The sequence below is a fragment of the Equus caballus genome, chromosome 21 (genome assembly GCF_041296265.1).
Source record: "Equus caballus isolate H_3958 breed thoroughbred chromosome 21, TB-T2T, whole genome shotgun sequence".
NCBI classification, from domain to species: domain Eukaryota; kingdom Metazoa; phylum Chordata; class Mammalia; order Perissodactyla; family Equidae; genus Equus; species Equus caballus.
Genome location: NC_091704.1, coordinates 17,280,041 through 17,296,957, shown reverse-complemented (window position 1 = coordinate 17,296,957; position 16,917 = coordinate 17,280,041). Strand labels below are relative to the sequence as shown.

General features: G+C 63.8%; 1 protein-coding gene across 2 annotated transcripts; it reads right to left on the bottom strand.

The window, feature by feature from the left end:
• Window positions 1–10,080: 10,080 nt before the first annotated feature.
• ARRDC2 (arrestin domain containing 2) lies at window positions 10,081–16,752 on the bottom strand. 2 transcript variants are annotated; one of them, XM_023625466.2, is made up of 9 exons: window positions 16,375–16,752; window positions 13,484–13,774; window positions 13,324–13,390; window positions 13,052–13,199; window positions 12,434–12,536; window positions 12,091–12,347; window positions 11,851–12,013; window positions 11,445–11,599; window positions 10,081–11,237 (listed from the first exon to the last, which is right to left on the bottom strand). In XM_023625466.2, the coding sequence occupies exons 1-9, from the start codon at window positions 16,631–16,633 to the stop codon at window positions 11,184–11,186; spliced, it is 1,497 nt and encodes a 498-aa protein (XP_023481234.1). In that variant the 5' UTR covers window positions 16,634–16,752; the 3' UTR covers window positions 10,081–11,183. The 2 variants fall into 2 exon arrangements, with proteins under 2 accessions (XP_023481234.1, XP_023481235.1); XM_023625467.2 differs by lacking the exon at window positions 13,484–13,774 and having other exon boundaries at window positions 16,375–16,749.
• Between the last annotated feature and the right edge of the window lie 165 nt (window positions 16,753–16,917).

Below are 16,917 nucleotides of genomic sequence, written 5' to 3'. Positions count from 1 at the left end.
GTTGCCCAAACAGAAGACTTTGTATCAAACATTTGGGTTCTTCTCTTTGTTGCCTTTTTCCAACAGTCTGGAAAAAAATACCAGTAAGTATTTTAAACGTCGGGTGGATCAAGGTGCGGCTCACGGACAGCAGAGTGCGTGCGGCTGGACGAGTTTGGACAAACGCGTTCAGTTCCGGAACTGCCCGTCTGCAGACAGTATTCCCACCACCCAAACGGCCCGCGGGGCCGCTGAGCCGTCCCTCCCCGCCCCCGCCAGCCCGGCACACGCGCCTCTGTCTCTGCCCGCTGCCCACAGCCGCACAGGGAGTTATAGATCGGCTCCGGCGAGGGCTCCCTCCTCTGTCTTCAGGCTGAGCCTGGAGGGGGTCTGCCCATGGCCGGCCCCTGCAGTCGGCCCAAGTCCCATTTTACAGCCAGTCCCACTGAGGCTGGAGACGAACTGCCCAGCAGGTCCAGTGGCCCCAAGGCTGGGCCTCTATCTTCTCACCCCAAAAGGGAAAGTGGGCATTGCTATACTGGACGTTTGTGTCCCCCAAAATTCATACACTGAAACCTCATCCCCAAGGTGGTGTGTTGGGAGGTGTGGCCTTTGGGAGGTGACGAGGCCGTGAGCGTGGAGCCCCACGATGGGACCAGTGTCCTTATAAAAGGGACACGAGAGAGCACGCTTTGCCACCCTGTGCCCCGCCCGCCCGTGAGGACGGAGCAGGAAGGCAGCCATCTGCAGACCAGACAGCCGGGCCTCACTGGACGTGGGATCCACCGGCGCTTTGGTCTCAGACTTCGGCCCCCAGAGCCGTGAGAAATAAACGTCTGTTGTTCAGGCTGCCCAGCCCGTGGTGTTTTGTCACAGCAGCCCTAACTGACCAAGACCCGCCACATCCCGGGGTCACCACAACGTGCTCAGCTGACAGCTTTGTCCTGAGCCTCAGTTTCCCTCTCTGTAAGATGGGGATACCTGGACCAGCTGGGGAGGCTTTTGTGGCTACTAGATGCAGCCTCTCCCAGCGAGGCCTGGTTGGGCTCTCGGCGGCGGCAGCGGCTTTGATGCCTGTGGCTGCTGCTGCCGCCCCAGCCCAGTTCTCGGTCCTGGGAGTTCCCAGCTGGGTGTCCCGAAGCTCTTCTCCCTGCCTCCGGACCCCCCCAGCAGCCTGTGGCCCTGTCCCTTTCTTCCTGCTCCGTGGTCCCGGCAACATGGGAGAGGAGGGTGCACCCAGCAGACAGGCAGCTCGGGAAATTCCAGGGCAGAGGCGGGCCGGGTGCTGTTCGTCTCGCCCCCGCCTTGGCTGAGGATATGTCAGGGCTTTCATCCTTCCCTCTGTGGGCAATTGAGGACACAACGTCCTGCCCGACTTGCCAGGCGACCCTGGCCATCCTGACCTTAGCCTTCTGAATTACCTGCTGGAGCCTCCAAATTGTCAAGGGGAGCTGAGGGTGGCATGAACACATCATGAAACCATCATGTTCCCTCCCACCCCAGGACCTTTGCACATGAGGTGACCTCTGCCTGGGATTCTCTGTTCCCTGTTTATACATACAAATCTCTTCCTCCAAGTTTCCATCAGGTGTCACTTCCTTCCAGGAGCCCTGCTGGACCCCATGCTGGCGGCCCTAGCACTGGATGTTTCCCTTTGGCAGGTCTTTCCCAAGGTATAAGATTGCATTTATGGGGTTGACTGGATTACTACTCATCTCCTTTGTTGATGGGGAGCCCCGGGCAGGCAGGGATTGAGGTGCCTGGCACACAGTAAATATCCAGTAAAGAGTGGCAGGATCAATCACTGAATTCAACAGCTGTTTATTGAATCTCATCTTTCATTCACTCAACATCTCTTTGCCGAGGCTGGCAGGGCACAGGCCGGCCCGGGCCGGGGACAGGCTGTGGATGAGGCCCGGCCCCCCCGCCTCATGGCTAATGGCTCTGTTCTTGTCCCCTGGACCTGTTCTCCACAGACAAACGATGCATCTGTGAGCCGACCGTCAGGCTCTTGGCCGTCCCGGGGCTCCTGGGAGTCAGTGCTGCCCACAGCCGGCCCCTTCTCTGTGCCTGGCCCGGGGTCCCCCCGGCACCCCCACAGCCTGGCGTGAGGGGCAGAGGCTTCAGCGCAGGGCGCCAGAATTAGCAAATGAACAGCTAGGCGCCGTGACCTGTGCACCAGCAGCAAAACTTGGTCCCTTTGAGTTCTCCCAGACTGTGCGGGGGCGCCTCACCCTGCAGGGGCCGCGCTGCTCATTCGAAATGTGAAGTTAACTGAGTATCCTGTACTTTGTCTGGCGACCCTGATCCGTCATCGTGCCCATTTTACAGAGAAGGGAGTGGAGGCCGGAGAGGTTAAGTGATGCGTACAAGGTGGCACAGCCAGGGATGGGCAGAGGGAGAATGCAGGCTGGAGCCTGGGACCCCAGGCCGCAGCGCTCGACCCCCCCCTCCCCTGAGCTTCTGCACGGGAGCACCGAGTGCCGGAGCAGCAGGCCAGGGGCCAGGGGCGGGCCCTGCGGAGGAGCCTGGCCACCAACCACCTGGACACCGGCGTCCAGTGCCCGGGAGACAGCCAGACTCAGGTCACTGTAAACAGCTGGCATCTAGAGCTGTCGCTGTGCCCAAGTCTCAGTGTGACTGCCCTGTGACTCGATACCCGCCACTGGCCCTGTCACCCGACACCTGGTAAACAGGGTTCGGAGAATGGCTGCCGCAACCCGGCTGGTCAGTGCGGCCTGGGGCGGACCTGCCAGCCGCCAACCCTGGCTTTGTCCTGACACCTTGTAAACGCCGTGTCCCCAGACCTGCCATTTGTCAATGGGCACATACAGTTCGTCATCGGCCGGCCCGCGTGTGTCCCAGCTGGCCGCCTGGAAACGCCTGAAATGGTTCCGACACTTTGTCAACAAGGAGCCCTTCTGCCCCTCAGGGCCTGGCCCCAGGCTGCCAGCCGTGGCTCAGGTCGCCCACCCATGGCTGCCACACTCTTGAACGACGGAAATCAGACCTGGCAAGAGGAGAACATTTTGTGATATGTGAAAACTGTATGAAATTCTGATTTCAGTGGCTACAAATAAAGTTTCATTGGGGAGCAGCACGGCCACTCATTGGTGTATCGTCTGCGGCTGCTTTCAAGTGAGCTGAGCGGCGGCACCCGCAGGCTGTGGCCTCAACGGCTTGTCACCCAGCCCTTTAGAGAAAGTGTGTGGACGCCTGACGGAGGTCCTCGGGCAGTCCCGTTGCCTCGGCTGCACGCAGCGTCCTGTCCATGGTCAGTGGGGCCCGTGTTTGTACACTGTGCGAACAATGAGTCACCGTGTAAGAGTCACGTTCGGCCTGACGTGCTGACACGCTCGGTGCCGTGAGTATTTGGTCTCTGACAGCAGTTAATGTGTCCTGAGACTGTGCCATCAGTTAATACTGGGAACCGCAACCAAGATGAGACCCAAAGAGTGACTGAGAACCAGGCAAAGGGAGAAGGAAGGATCTGGCCACATGCGGCAGGACCTCGGACGCTGAGCCAGAGCTGGACTCTCTCCAGGAGGTGATGGGGAGGCACGGCAGGTGCATGAGCAGAGGAGGGGCGCGCTCAGCTTGGAGACAGGACGGAGCCTCTCTTGACCGTGGGCTCCCCATTCGTGCTGCGGGCTGAGGTGGCCTGGAGGACGGAAGGCAAAGGCGCGCTGGCTGGTGTGGGAGCCTGTCCCTGGAGAGGCCAGGGCGTGAGGACTCAGCAGGACCTTGTGCTCCCCCGAACCCCAAGCAGACCCTGGCAGGGAGTCAGCAGGGGCCTGGGGGCCAGGGCACCGCAGGAGATCCCCGCACTCTGGACACCCACCCCTCCTGTGACGGAGGGCACACGGAGGACGGCCGTGAAGCCATGGACGCCTCGTCGTGATCATGGGTGGCCCCGAGTGCAGGGAGCGGCTGAGAGGATGGCGCAGCTCCCGTGAGGGAGGCCTCTGGGTCAGGTGGCAACGTCTCGCTGCCCTTCTAGAGCGCAGAACTTGGCAGGTCCCGAGGGCGACACGGCAGCAGAGCCACCTCCTGGGGACCAGGCATGGCAGGGGCACCTGGGCCAGCCCCAGAAAGTCAGTGTGGGAAACACGGCCTCATGTCCCGGCTGGGTGATGGGGGCTCCTGAGGCCTTGCTCTGGCCTGTCTGAAAGGTCCAGACAGCGCCAGACACGAACGCCCCAGCCCACGGGGTCAGGACTGGGTTGGAGAAAAGGGGCGTTGGAGGTGGGGTCTGGGAGGATGAGTAGAAGTTTGCCAGCAAGGGAAAGGCATCCCAGGCACATGGCACATATGAGCCCCCAGTCCAGCCCCAATTGGCCCCTGTGGCTCAGTGACCCCTCAGCTCTTGGTCTCCCATCACATGTGGGCAGCGACAAAGGCTCTGGGATTATGCCAGCCCGGGTTTGAATCCAGATTTTCCACTTTCTGGGTGACCCTGGGCAAGTGAGGCCATATCAAGATTGGCCCCAGTTTACAGGAGAAGAAACTGAGGCTTAAAGAGGGAGGCCACCCATCCCAGGATGGGAGGAAAGTGGTCAAATTGGGAGCTGGAGCATGGTGAGGACTCGGGGGGGAGGGGCAGGGCGACAGTGGAGAAGCAGGAGGGGACTGACTCCCTCAATGCCATTATCCCGAAGACAGAGATGGAGAGAAGAGGGAAGGGCCCGCACAGCAGTGCAAAGGCCCAGGGGCAGGAACGTCTGGCAGCCTCCAGGAACAGCAAGGAGGCTGGGGGCCAGAGGCTGAGGAGCGCGGGGACACGGACGGGAGGAGGGCGATGGCCCGGGCGGCAGAGCCAGTGCCGGGAGCAGGAAGGGGCGGGAGCCACAGAGACGCGGTGCGAAGCTGGGCCCGTGGGGGGATCCGGAGGCTTGAGCGCCACGCAGGCTCTGATGTGCCAGCCGGCGCCCGCACAGAGGCCGGAACCCCCGCTGACGGCCGCCCCCGTCCCGAGACCCCGCCGCGCAAACGCCCCACCCGCCCCCTGGGTTCCTGTGGCCCCAGCATCCCCGCACGGACCCCCCGCGCGCCGTCTCCGGGCCGCTCCACGGACACGGCCGACGCGCCAGCGCACGCACACGCGCCTCCAGCCCTGGCGGGCCGCTGCCAACACACACGTGCGTGCGCACACCCAGCACGCAGCACGCGAGGCTCAGGAAGCCCCGCTGGGGCCTCCCTTGAGAGCTGGCTTCCTGTTTTTCAAAGAGGCCGGAACTGCTGACGGAATGTTCTGGACGGCTGGCCCTGGCCCCTCCCCCACTGCTTCCGAGCTGCCCACGCAGCCCCACAAAGCCTGCACCGCTCTGTGCCCCGTCCCACCCTGACCCACAGTGAGGTCAGGCTTCAGACGAGGAAACTGAGGCTCAGAGAGGTGCTGCCACTAGCCTAGAGTCACACCGGAGGAAGGGGTGGTAGTGGGAGCCCTCTAACCTGCCCTTGCCTGGAGCCCGGCCCCGGGTGGTTCCCAGGGGTCATGGCCCCCTCCGCCTGGACCCCGCCTGGCTCCCAGGCTTCCGGCCACTGCCGCACAGCCTCAGGCTCTCCTGCTCCATGAATCCGATCCCCCCATTCACCACCCACCCCACCCATCCCACTTGTCGGTATCCCCAAAAGAAAGACCACCTATGAAATCACAAACATTAATGGAGCGTCAGCCACCAACAAAGCAGACCCGGTCTCACCTTAGGGTCTGCTGGTGGTGGGAGCACCCAGACAGGAGCAAAGAAACACACACCTGTGGCTGCCCCCTCTATGCTCCAGCCCCAGAGCCACTGGGATGGCTGAGGACACACCTGGCTCTGTCTTGCCTGCTGTGGTTGCAGAGCTGTTCCCTCTGCTTGGAATGCTCTTTCCTAGCTCCCTGCTGAACTTCTCTTCATCCATCAAAGCCCCAACTTAAATGTCCTCTCCTCTTGGAAGCCCTCCCAGTACCCTCCAGCTCCCATCCTTCTCTCTGGTTCCACCCTGACTCCCTGGGGCTGATGGTGTCTGTGGACTCCAGCACCATGTCCTCAGGACTGTCTGTTCCACTGTCCTCCTCATGGTGGCAAAGATGGCCCCTATCACCACCTCCAGGAAGCCCCCAAACTCCCACGGTGACTGGCCCAGCCGGAGTCACATGCCTATCCCTGAACCCATCCCTGCGGTCCCTGTGGCTGTGCTGGCAAAAGGCTCTGATTGGCCAGACCTGCTCATCTGTCCACATCTAGAGCCTGGCAGTGGTCCTGGCTCCTTCTGCCCACCAAATGGGGTCAGGGAGAGTAGATGCCCCTAAGACCCTTTTATCAAGCAGTTAGGGGTCCCCTGACTGCCCCATTCAGGCTGAGGTGCCTTGGGCAAGTCACCTGTTCTCTGTGCCTCAGTTTCCCTACCTGTGAATCGGGCTCAGCAGGGCTGGCGTGTGGAGCACAGAGGGCCCGTCCAGGCCTGCCCCTGCCCCATGGTGATCCATGTGCCCCCTGCCCCCCGTGCCGCTGCGTCCCGGGCTGTCCTTGACCTTCTGAACCACAACACAGGGGTGGTGGGCACAGCGTGGGCAGGGTGCGTGCACACAGCTCTGTGTGCGGCAGGGCGTGGGTTCGGAGCCTGCGTCCTGTCCCACCCGTAGGACTGAGGCCGGAACTGCTTCCCCCCAGAGTTGGGAGACTCACACATGGGGGCCCGGCCTCGGTGCTGGGGTGAGCGCGGGCACCACTATCACACCCGCGCGGACAGACGTTAGCTGCTCCATGCCATGCACAAGGGTCTGTCAGCCGAGTCTCGGCCCGTCTCGGTGTGCACGAGTGTGTGCGTGAGTGCGTGTCCATCACGGCAGCCCGGCGTGTGGAGCCCAAGAGGGACCCAGCCTCTCTGGAGAAGGTGCCTCTGGCGGAGGGAGCTCCTTGGGCTGAGGCGGGAGGTCTGGCGATTGCTGTGGGCGCAGGGAACACCAGGGGCACAGGGCCAGGAGGAGGCAGGGCTGGGGTAGCACAGGCAGGCAGAGGGGACGGGAGCTGCTTGAGTGAGCCTGGCCCCGCTGAGAGCTGAGCTTCTCGAGGAAATGACATCAACTCTAAAATACTCATCGAGTGCCCACTATGTGTGCCTGGAGCTGGGGCCACAGGCGGGCCCTGGGCTAACAGACACCCGGTCAACAAACAAGTAAATCTGTCCACTCTGGGGAGGGGCAGAGATCAGGAAGCCACTGCATGAGGGCAGGGCTAGGGGAGCTGAGGGGGCGCTTAGGCCTCAGGACAGGGGGCATCCTGAGGAGGTGACGTGTCATCTGAGGCCTGTAGGGGAGGGAGTCCTGGGAGATCTGAGGAGAGGGAGGTCCAGGCAGAAGGCACAGTAGGTGCAAAGGCCCTGAGGTGGGGATGAGCTGGCAGAGGGGCCCCATTCAGGAAGATCTAAGCCCAGAGCTGGGAGGGGAGGCTTCAGTGGGCAGCACTGGTGGGGAGCAGGGCCACAAGGACAGGCTGTCCCGTAACTGGAGCCCAGCAGGAATGCACTCGCTCCCGCCCGCCCTCAGCGCTCCCTGCTTAGGACAGAATGTGCTGGGAGGAGAGGCTGGCGGCTGCTGTGCCTGGTGGCTGGCGCGGGGTGGCCAGAGGATTCCTGAACAGCAGCCCGGCTGGGCTCCCTGCCCGCGAGGGAGTGACAAACAACTCCCTGCCTGTCACCCTGTTCCCCCTGGCCTGGCCTGGTCTGGGCCGGAGACAGAGATGGCAAGAGAGTCAGAGACCGAGAGAGACAGCGACCAAGAGAGACAGTGAGAGATGGATAGTGAGTGAGAGACAGGGAGGCAGAGAAGGTGAGCCAGAGCCAGAGACAATGAGAGACAGAGACCAACGGACAGGGAGCCAGCGATGGGGAGCCAGAGACAGCAAGAGATAGTGAGCGCGCAGCATGGAGGGACAGAGACGGGGAGATGGTGAGAGTCAGAGACTGAGAGAGACAGGGTCAGTCGTGGCAGACAGAGACCAGCTGCTTGGCTCTCTCAACGGGCGACAGGCTGATTCTAGGGGGTCCTGGGAATAAGTGGCAGGCGGTGACATTCCCATCCCTGTCAGAATCTTCATCCACACCCGAGTAGCAGGGGAGTCCCCTCCAGTCACTGAGTCAGTCAACAATCCCCCTCACGCCTGCTATGTGCTGAGACCAGGGACACAGCCGTGACCCGGCCCCGCCCTCAGCAGCTCAGACAAACAAGTGAATATCTGAGTAGGGAATTTCAGAGGGTGACAAGGGCTACAAAGACAATAGGACAGGGGGATGGGAAAGGGAGTGATGGGGGCTGCTGACTCCAGCCAGGAGGTTGGGTGTCCCTGAAAAGATGAGGCTAGGGGACAAAGAGGAGCCAGCTGTGGGGAAGAGCCTTCAGCAGAGAGAATCACTTGTGCAAATGCCCTGAGGTGGGAATGAGCTGGCGGTATTTAAGCAGCAGCTGGAGATGGAGGGGGAGCTGGAAGGAGGGCGTGGGCGGAGCGGTGGGGTTTTATTTTAGGAGAATATTTGGCTACCCTCCTCTCGGCCATGGGCCCCTCCCTGTGTTCAGGGAGCTCCCTGAATTCTGGGCTCTCGTTTATCTGAGCCAGAAATTCTGCTTTTTGGGATCAGGTTCCCTGCTGTTGCAGACACAGGAGTCCTGGAGCCACGGGATGGCTCGTCCTCCCAAGCTCGCCTGGGAGAACCTTCTGGGGAACTCTGCCCACATCCGCTGTTGTGATAAACACCTCAGACTCTTCTCAGATTGGAAACATGCATCCCGAAATGAGGACCTTACGTCTAGCACACCCTGAGTCACGGGGAACTCACCCCCTCCGGAGGCTGCTGGTTTGGGGTCTAGGTGACTGTGCTGTGGGACCTCTCCCCTCGCCTGGCCCCAGGGACCTCCAAGTCTGGCAGGCTCTGAGCTCGATGCCAGGTCAGCTGCCCAGAGCAGACGCTGCTGGTTGCGGGTGCTGGGCGGACCCCAGGGCGAGGAGCGGCTGGAAATCAGGGCCCAAACTCAGGCCGGGGAGGGGAGCGTCCCAGTCTCAGATGGGGAAACTGAGGCTCAGAAGCCAGTAACCTGCCCGTAGTCACAGAGAGAGCAAAACCCGACCTCAGCTCTCACCGTGCCGTCCCTGCCCCTCGCCCCGCTGACGGCCCCCGGGCTGCCGGCTGACCGTGACTGCCTGGCGCCCACGGGACTCTGGCGCGGGGGGCGGAGGGGTGTTTCCTGACTGCGGGGTCTGGGACGAGCTCCTCGCTCTGCTGGACTCCCTTTCCCCACCTGCCACTCCAGAAGGATGACAGCATTTGCCCATGTGGCGGCCTCAGAGCCCAGTCTGCAGACGAACGTGCGGCCCGTGTGCCGGCCGCCCTTGTCCCCATGGCCGCATCGGGAAGTGACCCAGCTGTCCGTCCACGGGAACACGTGAACAAAGAGTGCGTGCGGCCGCACGTGGAATATTAGGCAGCTGGGAAAAAGCGTGAAGCAGTGATTCGCGCTGCAACGTGGACTGAGCTGGAGAACCTCACACTGAGCGAGGCAAGCCAGGCACAGAAGGGCACACAGCGCGACCCCCTTCCATGAAACGTCCAGAACAGGCCAGTCTCCGCAGACAGCAGATTAGCCGGTGCAGAATGGGGCTAGGAGGTCTCCTTTGGGGTGATGGAATGTTCTGGAACTAGAGGTGATGGTTGCACAACATTGTGAATGTGTCAAATGCTACCGAATTGTATACTATAGAATGGTGAGTTTTATGGTGTATGAATTGTACCTCAGCAAAAACAGCAGCAGCCCAGACTCAGAGGCAGGCTCCCCCTGCAGGTGCCCGCGCAGCCCACCCCGCTCTCCTGAGGCTCTGTGGGGTCTGTCTGTCCTCCACCTTCACACTCCAGCCTCTGCCACTGCACTAGGCGACTGGCATGGGCCTGGCTCCAACCCGAGCTCAGCCTCCCTGTGTGTCCCTGGGCCTCAGTTTCCCCTTCTGGAGAGTGGGCCCCTCAGCCCTCCATGGTCTGGAACTGAACCCCCGAGATGCTGACCCAGAAGGGCGGTCAAGGCTGCGCCGGTCCCCCGGCAGCTGCAGGGGAAGGAGACAGACAGGCTCCTTCTTGTCTGCCACGTCTTTATTTTTAAAAAGTAACTGTACAAAGACACTGATTTCAGGCTCTTCACAAACGCTGAGTCCTGGAGGGCCGGCCCCGGCCAGGCGGACACTCCGCACCTGGGTGCTTGTCCTGCTGCCCCCCACTGTGTCCCTCCAGGACACGCTGGGTCTCAGGCAGCGCAGGGCCCTGCTGTGTCCCCCGCTGTGCAGGCTGCCCTCTGCAGGGCCTGGTCTCATGCTCTGCTGTCACTGTCCAGAAATTCTCAACAATCCTGGAACAAGGGCCCCACATTTTCATTTTGCAAGTCACACAGCCCTGTCGTGCATGTCCTGCTCTGAACCTGGGTCTTCAGGCCACGACAACACCTAGGAGGCTTGCAGGTCCTGGAGCACTTGGCGGAGGCCCAGGCCGCCCCAGCCAGGGCCTGGAATCTCTGGCTTTGAAAGGCTGCCGCCCAGAGGCCCCACCTGGTTCCACTGACCTGCTTCCCTGAATGCCTCGTTCCTGGGCCCTCCCGCCTGTCGAACCTTGCAGTATGGCCTCCACTGAGGCACTTGCCCGCCGAGCCCCAACTCTAAAATGAAGGGGCCAGCTTCCAAACATCATTCAGCTCTGACCTTCTCCAACTTCTTCTCCCTTTTGCTTGCCTGCCTGCTGAGCTCTTATTCATACACCAAAGCCTCAGCTAAAATGCCCGTTCCTCCAGTAAGCCTTTTCTATGCCTTTGGACTCTTCCAGCTCCGGGAACCTTCCTCTGGTCCAATGAGACTGAGAGTATTTATGTTGGCTGTATCTCTCCCAGACTGGAGGCTCCTGGGGGACCCCAGCCCTGTTCACAGACTGGTAGAAACAGGTGGAACAGTCTCTTGCTCAGATCCTGCATGGGGCATTTGATGCCTTACAAGGACCAGTCCAGATAAGTCACATTCCAGACTGGCTTTTCCTCTGTCCGGTGTGATGCTGGAACAGCCCTGACCGGTTTTGAGACTCGGTTTCCCCAACTTCAATGCAGTCAGGCCGGTCTGCTCTTTTTCTAGCCACTCCCACATCCACGGTGGCTAGAAGCACGTGTCAGCCTCATCCCTGATGGATCCACTTGCTGCTCAGCAGGTCATGCAGCGCGGCCGCGTGGCCCGGGGTGGTGGGTTTGGGTCCTCCTGGGGAGCACAGTCCCATCAGCTCTCAGGGCTCCCGGAGGATCGGAAACACCCTCCCCGCCGGGGCAGACGCTTAGAGCAGACTGGGGTGCAGGGCGGGGGCGGGCCCTGGAATTCTGTTACCGTTTAAAACTCCTCCGTGTCTCCCAGCCGGTCCCGGCCCCCAGATGCGGGAGAGCACGGGGACTCCTCTGACCCCCAGCTCACCTCGGAGTACAGCGGGGGCGGGCGGTATCGGAACTCCCGGACATAGGCGAGGAAGGGGCCTTCCAGGCTCACGTCAGGGGCCTGCGGCAGGGGCAGAGGGCTCCGGCCCCCGGCGGCCACCTCGTCTGCCACCACCTCTGAGTACTCGGGGGGCGCTGGAAGTGAGACGGTGGGGGGGGGGGGGTGAGGCTGGGAGAAGAGAAAGGGATCCCGGAATTGGGGACAATGGCCGGGAGCTGGCTTGTGCCCGTCCTGGGGCTGCTTGTGGGGCCGCGCGCCCTCCGGCGGGGTTCTGGGAGCAGCGGTGGCCGCCAGTGGGACTTCCCACGTGCACTTGCAGGGGCTCGGGGAGAGTGGCTGGCACCGCGCTCTGCCCACCCGCCCCCACGGCTGGACGGGCACTCACCCTCGGGCTGCTCGGGCAGGGCCCCCAGCCCCCAGTCCAGCAGGAAGCTGGCGTGGCTGCCCACGCTGGACGAGCGGCTGCCGAAGGGGTGCAGGGGGATGGTGCCGATGACCAGCGGCAGCTCCAGGAGCAGCTTGGACGTGCCCGGGATGTCCACGCAGACCTGGGGGAGCGAGCCATCAGGGAGGGCGCCCTTCCGGTGCCGGGAGCGCGCGGCGCGGCCGCCTCCAGCACCCCTACCTTGAGGCTGTAGTCCACGTGCAGCACGCGGCAGTGCAGGATGGAAGGCCCCACCGGGGGGATGCGCAAGGCCCGGCCCTGCCACAGCGCCCGCCGCCCGGGGCCCACGGGCTCGCCCGAGAAACTGGCCACCACGGCGCGTTTCTGCTTGCGGGCGCCGCGCGCCATGAACGTCTGCGTCTGCACCACGGCCGCCCGCGGCAGCACCGCGCGTGTGGAGCCGTTGTCGATCTCGGCGAAGACGGGGATCACCTCGCCTGCAGGGTGGGGCCGCAGGGCCTCAGTTTCCCCGCCTGCAGCCCCGACACCGGCCCGTCCCCGTCCAGCCCGTCCCGCCTGCTACCTGGGGTGTAGCCCTTTCTGTCGATCTTGGCCGAGAGGGAGACGAGGCCGCGGTTACTGTACCAGGATCGGGCCACCTTCTCCCGAGCGCCTGCCTGAGGGGCCTGGCGGGGTAGAGGACAGGGACACGGACGGGTCACTCTATGCAAACCACAGGCCCTGTGAGCTTCCCAACCACCCCCAGCTGAGTGAGGACTGCGGGCAGCGCCTAGTTTCTTGGTTTCTTTTTAACGACCTAGAAACTATCTTTAAACTGGACCCAGGAATACTCCCCATCTTGTTAAACTATAAATTAGCAACCAAGTGCTTAGTGTGTCATCAGTGCTCAATAAGCCATTACGATCGCAAGTCCTGCCTGTGCCCTATTTCACAGACAAGATGTCTAAGGCTCAGAAAGAGAGACACTTGCCCAGAGCCAGACAGCAAATCGGTGCAGCTGGGATTTGCACTCAGCTCCACTGGACCCCACAGGCATTCCCACGCCTGGCTCTCTCCCTGCCAGGGCCCAGCTGTGGCCCCCACTGTGTGAAGGGGTTGAGGAGCTGGTGGGCGTCACCCAACAGCCAAGCCCCTGCTTGCAATGCTCCCATGCTACCTCTAGGTGGAGGGCAGCGCTCACCAGCAGGGCAGGCGTGTTGATGTCCACAGGCTCGATAACAGTAAAGACCTTCCGGGCGCGGCGGGCAGGGACCCAGGGCCGGTGCAAGGTGGCCTTAATGCAGTACCGGACACTGCCATGTTTGCCCTCAAACGACGTCACCAGGGTCCTGCGAGCGGAGGCAAGAAGCTTCAGGGGGCGAGATACAGAGACACACAGAGACACACAGTGACACTGTCCAGAGAGACAGTAGCCTTAGGGACTGCCCACAATCCTGCACCCTAAGGACTTACGGGGGCAGCTGGAAGCTGAATGGGAACTCGTGGCGCCCAGGAGGCAGCGTCGTGGTCTCTCCAGTGTCTGCAGGTAGGAGCAAGAGGAGGCGGCTCAGTGGCTGCGCGGGGTCCCCGGAACGCGCAGCACGTGCGCCTCGCGGGGGTCCTCGGCCCGTACCTGGCGCGAGTAGCGTGGCACGGTGGCTCAAGACCTCCACGCGCTCGCTGTAGCTCTGCGTGTACGCGGTGCTCGAGCCTGCGCTGCGCGACTCGGTCCAGTGCACGTGGGCGCGGCCCCGCGCGCGCAGCTTCAGGGCGCCCACGCGCGCCGGGCCCGCCAGCTCCAGCAGCACCCGGCCGGCCACGGACTGGCCGCCGCTGAACACCGGCTCGGTGCCCGCGCTCGCGCCGTCCAGCTGCACCACAAACGCCTTCACCTTGTCGAACAGCATCACGCCCGGAGGCGAACCTACGACGCGCGGACCCTGGTCTCGAACCCGCGACTCGGCGGCGCGAGTGGCGGACACGGCAGCCTCGGGACGCGAACCCACCCGGCTCGCGCAGGCGCGCTCGCTGACCCGGGCAGAGACTCCTCGCGGCCTGTGCCGGCGCCGCCTTTATACGGCAGGGCGGGGAGGGGCGGGGCGAGAGTCCGGCCCCGCCCCCGGGGAGGAATACACCAATGGTGCGGCGAGGGGCGTGGCTCCGCCCAGGCGTGGAGCAAAATAACAAACTTGCGGGCTCGGGGTTGGCTGCCCTCTGCCCTCGTGGACCCTGGGGTGAAACCGAACCTCCCCAGGCCAGAGCCGGTCTCCCGCGGACCCCGGGATAAAGAAGGGCAACTGGGGCCCGGCGGCGGGCCAGGGCCTGAAGTCGCCCCGCAAGAGCTTTCTGCCCCTCGGCTTAATCACCAACCGGCCACCACTTGCAGACGTGACTCGTGCGAGGCGTGCTCACCCGAGCTGCAGGGGAACGGCCTGGCCCCCACCGCGGTCCTGAGAGCCTAGGACTCCCCCGGGCCTCAGTGTCCCCCTCTGTGCAATGGGGGAGGAAGAGGTGGGGGTCCTCCCTCCACTCGGGCGCCTGCTGCCCCCTCCTCTGATGCGAACCCCGCTCAGCTGGGTGACCCCAGGCTAATGACTATCTCCTGGAGCCTGAGTCTCCACGTCTGTAGAGCCGGGAGGAAATCACTGCCGACCTCAGAGGGCTGTGCGTGGATCACCATGTAGCCCCAACTCGACCCACCCAGAGCCTCGCCCGGGGTCTTCACCCCGCTCCCGACACGCCGCCACCAGGCCGCGCCCCGGCGCTCTTGCCCAAGCTGTTCCTACCACCCGGCGCTCCTTTCCCGGCTGTCAGCTCCCTCGCTAACTTACTTGCCGCCTGGGCGTGGCCCTTGTGCCCGCTTCGGGCACCCCCAGCCCCAGTCCCCTCACAGACAGAGCCGAGTGCATGGGACGCTCCAGGCACCCCCGGGGCCAGGGCTGCGGTGCGAGGGGGCGATATGATCCCTCTCCGGGCCTCAGTTTCCCCAGAGAAGAACCGCACGGAGGGTTTCTAGGGCGGGAGTTGCCTCCTCGCAGTCTGAGGGGCGCTGGCGCCCTCTGGTGGCAGCAGGATGTACTGCTGCTCCAACCCACCCTCTTCCCTGGCGGTCCCTTTTGAGTCTGGCTCAGGCGAGCTGGGAACCCGCTCAGGCCTTGGCACCCCGAGTGGAGGACGCTCATAACCTGACACAATTACCCGCAGCCCGTGATGGGAGTCAGAGCAGGACCGAAGGGAGGGGCAGAGGCTGTCAACTAACTGATCAGCCTGGGGGGCTGCCTGGAGGCGGTGGCGCTGGGGCTGAAATGAGGGGCTGGGCCCTTCTCCCAGGGTCAAGTAGACCCTAGAGGGAGGACAGGAGGCCATAAGCCCAGGAGGAGGTGGGGGATGAGGTGACCCTGGGGGGCCAGCGTCTCCTTCAGTCCATTTCACGGATGGGTCCCCAGAGGTAGGGAGGCCATGTGCCAGAGGTCGCACAGCAGCTCTGCAAGCTTCTCCCGCCAGTGTCTTAAGGAAGCCGCCAGTGAGTAGGACCAGGGGACCGCAGGCTGAGACCAGCCCCAATTTCCCTTGAGCCTCAGGGGACGGGAAGTGCCTCCCGGGCCCCTTCCTGCCGCGCCCTAAGGCCGCCCCGCCGCGGTTTCCACAGCCGGGCAGGCAAGAGTCCCTGCACCTGGCGCGGTGGGGACAAGGCCGCAAAGCTGGAAAGGAGGGGGCTGCGGGCGGGGGCGGGGGCTGAGCTGCCTCCTGCCTCTGCCCTCTTTGCACACCGGTATAGTGGGGTCCGGCTCAGCCGGAGAGGGCAGCCAGGGCAGCCCAGAGAGGCTGACATCCTCTTGAGCCACACAGCACGCTGCTGGGGCAGAGACTTGCTCTTTCTGTGGCCCCTGGTCTGTTCCTGAAGGGCCTTGTGGCCTGAGGGTGGGGGACTGAGGTTCGGAGCAGAGTAGGGACACGCCCAAGACCTAAGACTCCCAGCCTGAGGTGACCACCCTGTCTCCTCCCCTCCGGGAGGTATTCTTACCCCTTCAGACCCCACAGAACCCTTACCCCGGGGAGAATGGCTCCTGCCAACACCGTGGGCTAAAACGAGGGAGGGGCGCTGGCTGGGCGTGAGACGGGGGACTTCTTTGGGAATCAGGGACCCCAGGCCTGGGGTTAGACGGGGATCCTGGGGTCCAAAGAAGAAGATCCCCCGGCTCCACCCAGGGATTCCCCCAGACTCAGGACAGGGGCTCCCGATCGCATAGCTTCGAGGTCGAAGGCATCGCGACTCTGGAGCGGGGGCGCGCAGACCCTGGGAGGGGTTCCCGGGAAGGAGGGCTTTCGAGGGCTGTGGGGAGGGGGGCGGGGAGTGTTCCGGTGGGAGGGCCCAGACCCTGGGGAGGAGGTTCCCCTTTCTTAAGAAGGGTCACCCGACCTCACAGCCTCTAAGTGGAAAGGCTCCTGGCTCTGGAGAGGGGCGCCCGGACCTGGGAGAGGGTCCCGGGGGATCCTGGTTGGGAGTGGGGGTGCTCGGCTCACCTCTGAGCAGCAGCTGCCGCCGCCGCAGGTACGTCTCGGCGGCCGCGAAGTCGCAGGAGACCGCGTTGACACCCACGCTCCGGCCCTCGAGCCAGTGCGTGGCCGCCCCGCCGCGCGCCGCCACCTCGAGCGCTCGCACCCGCAGCGGCGCCGCCGCCTCCAGCAGCACCCGGCCGCTCAGCCGCTCCCCGCCGCGGTACGCGCCGCCCGGGCCCCGCGCCAGCTCCAGCGCGAAGCTGCGCACGCCCCCCAGGCGCATGGCGCGGGGACCTCGCGGGTCTCACCCTCGCCCCCGAGCTTCCCCGGCCTCCGCGAACTCGTGCGGGCGCCGCCGGCCGGCAGCAGGCGCGTCTCGGCGAACTTCCTGGTCCTCCGCGCCCGCCCCGGTGACGCGCCCCGGCCCCCGCCCGCGCGCCCGCCCTATTGACTTTGCCGCCCCCGAGCGCCGGGCCCGCCCTGTTTTTGTAGGGTCGGCGCTGGTGAGTCAGAGGCGGGCGGGGGCGGATGTGGCTGGCGCGGGGCGGAGGGAGCCACGAGGCTCGG

Bases quoted from the DNA above. Each gene is read 5' to 3' on its own strand.
- ARRDC2 (XM_023625466.2), bottom strand. From the start codon at position 16,633: ATGCGCCTGGGGGGCGTGCGCAGCTTCGCGCTGGAGCTGGCGCGGGGC. The intron at 13,775-16,374 runs GTGAGCCGAGCA...CGCGCGTCGTAG, and splicing joins GCGGCAGCTGCTGCTCAGAG to GTTCGCCTCCGGGCGTGATG. The intron at 12,537-13,051 runs GTGAGCGCTGCC...CTACCCCGCCAG, and splicing joins TCAACACGCCTGCCCTGCTG to GCCCCTCAGGCAGGCGCTCG.